We start from the raw sequence: 3454 nt of genomic DNA, 5'->3' as shown, positions 1-3454 counted from the left end.
TATGAATTATTTTGACTAATAGTTAAGATCAGAGGACCGTATGTTGAGTGGATGAGTTTAGTCACGATCCTGATTTTAAACCATCTCATTTTACACCAAAAATTCAATGAAACAACAAAAAAAACAAAAAACAATGGTAATCTTTTGAGTGGCTGGTAAAATGTGAACATTTAGCCATTTGGTTGGTGGACAAAAAAGTAAATTTTGAACCCGGCCTTCAACTTTATGGAAGTTAAACACCGGGCATTGGATCTTGTGCCCAACTTACCAACAGCGTTCACTACACAGCCTACCTCAGCAATCAAGAAGTCCACATCTTTCTTGACAAAGACATCAATCTGTTTCTTGAAGATGGCCTTGACATCATTCTCACTCTTGCAGCTGAGGTAGGAGGGGGTCTGAGAGACTCCTCCGGCCACCAGGGCATCGCCCTCATTGGCCACCTCCCTGGCCAGGTCACACGCAGCTTCGTTGATTTGCTGCCCCTAAAGAAATAAAAAAAGGAAAACAACTTTCAGTTTAAGAGGACACAGAGTCCCAGCATGCAGGCAGTTTGGTTTCATGCCAACTGTGCTGCCAAGCTGCCATGTCCTCTTCCTGACTCAGGATGAGGCTTGGGAGCAGCTGGAGAGCTCTACTCACAGTGAAGCGCTGAGTGTGGCCCCTGTTCTCCAGTTTATCATCGCTTGCGTAGAAAGTGAATGTCTGCATGACATTGGAGCCTGCTCTCAGGAACTCCCGGTGCAGCTGGCGCACTGAAACACGGCGAGATACGGCTCATTCAGCATTTGTCACTGGATTCACAGGTGTGGAAACAGTCGCTGTGGCTTATTAAACGTCTCAAGTAAATAAGGAGTGAGAGTGTGGTTTACCTGCTTCAGGGTGCTCGGCTGCAGCCTCAGGTGTCCACGGGCCTGCTTTGACATAACCTCTCTTCTCCAGGGCGAAGACAAAGCCTCCGTCCCCGATGATGATCTCTCCGGCATTCAGACGCTCCAAAATGCCCTGCGTGAAATCGAAGCGTGCAAGAAGCACACCTTTACTGTCTGGTAGTTGACAGATATGCAAACCATTTTCTTTTGCGCAAAAATGCGCACACGCAACCAACTTCTGAGTGCTGTGGCTTCAAAACTATAATGCGGAAGTTGAATAGTGCTATAAAGTGGAATAAAAAAATATGATTTCTATAAGCTAAGAGACATCTCAGACGTCTCACTCACTCACTTTCTTTGCTCCTGATGCCATGATTACTGCAGCAGTGCCCGGCCCACTCTTGAGTGTCTCTGATTTTGGAAAGGGCTTTGTGCAGATACCCGGGCTGCATTTATAATCCTGGAGGGGTGCGGTGCTCCTGATGTCACTCTAAAAGAAACGCCTGCCTTCTTACACAGCTCATCTTTTTTTTTTTTCTTTTGGAAAGTTGGCACAAGACAACATATCACCGCAACTGATATTGTATGGAATAAATCAGTAAGATTTAGAAGGAGAAAGAAAGATGAAAATAGTTTGTCAATTTTTTTATGTGCAAAATTGTATTATGGGTTTATTCTTTTATTGTATTTTATGTCTGTGTGAGTTATGTATTTCATGTCTGTTTTATTCTTTTCTCACTTTGATGAACTTTAAAGTGTGTTATAAATAGTTTGATTGATTAACTGATTGAAAGAGTAGACATTTGACTTTGGTTTGCCTGCATGACCAAAATCTGCTATTAAAAAGGATACATTGAAACACATATTGCATTGTATAACATTACCACTCTCATGCAAATCGATGTATAATCAGGATTTTCTGACTTTTTTCAGTCCTGTTTCCTTCAGTCAGTATCTTACATGGCTGTATTGTCAAGCATAGGGCTGGAAGCCAAAGGTCAGGATCTCCTGATGACATCCAGCAGGGCAACAATGCCTTAAGTTTATGCAATCAGGCCACGATTTATTCCGGTAAAGGTTACATTGGAAGAGATTCAGCATGATCAAACACAAGAAAAGTAACATGATAATTACACGTGTGTGGCCAGACATGATTTCATTCAAAGGTTACATTGTACAGGATTCCACATGATCGAACACAATTTCCCTTACAATGACGATGCATTTTTTTGCAGATCCAAGAAAAGACTTTACTTAGTTTAAGAAGTAGGAGGGATTAAAAACAATGGCCCCAGCACTTGCTGGAGAAACTGGAGAAACTGTGGTATGGTGGGAGACCCTACCCACCTATTCTGAGACTGCTCAGTGATACAGGCGTACTAAAACACTTTAAAGAGGAAGTTGACAAAATCTTCAAGATGGATTTCCCTTGGACCCTTTATTGATCTTACTGGAGAAAATACCTGAATACTCACTTTATAAGGACCAAAGCTACATGTTACATACTTTGTTAATAAAAAATGATTAATTAATTTTAGGACACTCCGCTATACCCTACATCCCTCTATCTTAGAAAGAACGCCATGTGTAGCAACATGATATTCTTAGACAGGACATGCTGTATAGATGATACTCCCGTTGTGGATGTTTCAGTGTTAGTGTTAGATGTTTTTACTGTGGCAATAAACCTTTTTTTGATTCTGATATCTCACAAGGAGGTGGCTTTAAATAATCCAGGTTAACATGTTGCTGTCAGGTGAAAATGTCATCTCATCAGGCTCCTTTGCACAACGGTACTAAAAGCTGGACTCCAATTCAACTTAAGAAGACACATGCAAATTGACCAAACACATGAAAGTTAAGGAAATCACTTCACCAATTTGCCAATATGAGCAAATACAAACACTGCATAAAAAGGTAAAGTAAGGGATGAGTCCTTACAGTTCATCCTGAGGGGAACATGAATGTCTGAACATTTCGAAAATAGGATATTATACTGCACATGTGAAACATTTGACCTGTTGGTGGAGCTAGAGGAAAGGTCAGGGGGTTACCAAAGGTCGTGAGGTTTCATCCTCTGGGGAACATGAATGCATGTCAAACCATCCAACAGACAGACGGGTAAAAACTGTTTGAGTCCAAACAAATACAGACATAGAAGACGAGGCTTTGCCTTGGGTACAGCTTAAAACAAACAGTCCAGCATGTTGCAGTCCCCTTAGAGATAGTGGCCGCCTGTACGCTGTACTTCACATGTTGTTGTGTAACTTTATATAAGTCTAGTGCACCATGATAGACTCACTAGCTTATCAACTAAGTTTGCTTTCCTGCATGTAAATCTACCCAGTACTATAAACCTATCTGAATCCGTTCTAATCACCAAACTATATTTTTGCATAATGTGTATATAAACCCTCTATCTTTCTACTATTTTATAGATGTATATATAGTTGATTTCAGGACTGTGGACCACACTGCACCACATTCCCCTTTTTCCTGCACTAGTTACATTTTATATTTTCATATTACTATATTTTGTGTTAACAAAATCTCATTAAATCTCATTGCACAGGTACTGCACT

General features: G+C 40.9%; 1 protein-coding gene across 1 annotated transcript in view; it reads right to left on the bottom strand.

Moving 5' to 3' along the window:
- Positions 1-1365, bottom strand: part of LOC116704781 (betaine--homocysteine S-methyltransferase 1) — a 4642-nt gene extending 3277 nt beyond the window's left edge. Inside the window, 4 exon segments of the mRNA XM_074783887.1 lie at positions 287-485; positions 643-755; positions 873-1005; positions 1225-1365. Of these exon segments, the coding sequence (XP_074639988.1) occupies positions 287-485; positions 643-755; positions 873-1005; positions 1225-1245 (466 nt within the window). The 5' untranslated portion in view covers positions 1246-1365.
- Positions 1366-3454: the final 2089 nt, after the last annotated feature.

The sequence above is a fragment of the Etheostoma spectabile genome, chromosome 16 (assembly GCF_008692095.1).
Source record: "Etheostoma spectabile isolate EspeVRDwgs_2016 chromosome 16, UIUC_Espe_1.0, whole genome shotgun sequence".
In the NCBI taxonomy this organism is placed as follows: domain Eukaryota; kingdom Metazoa; phylum Chordata; class Actinopteri; order Perciformes; family Percidae; genus Etheostoma; species Etheostoma spectabile.
This window is presented reverse-complemented; position numbering and strand designations above follow the sequence as displayed.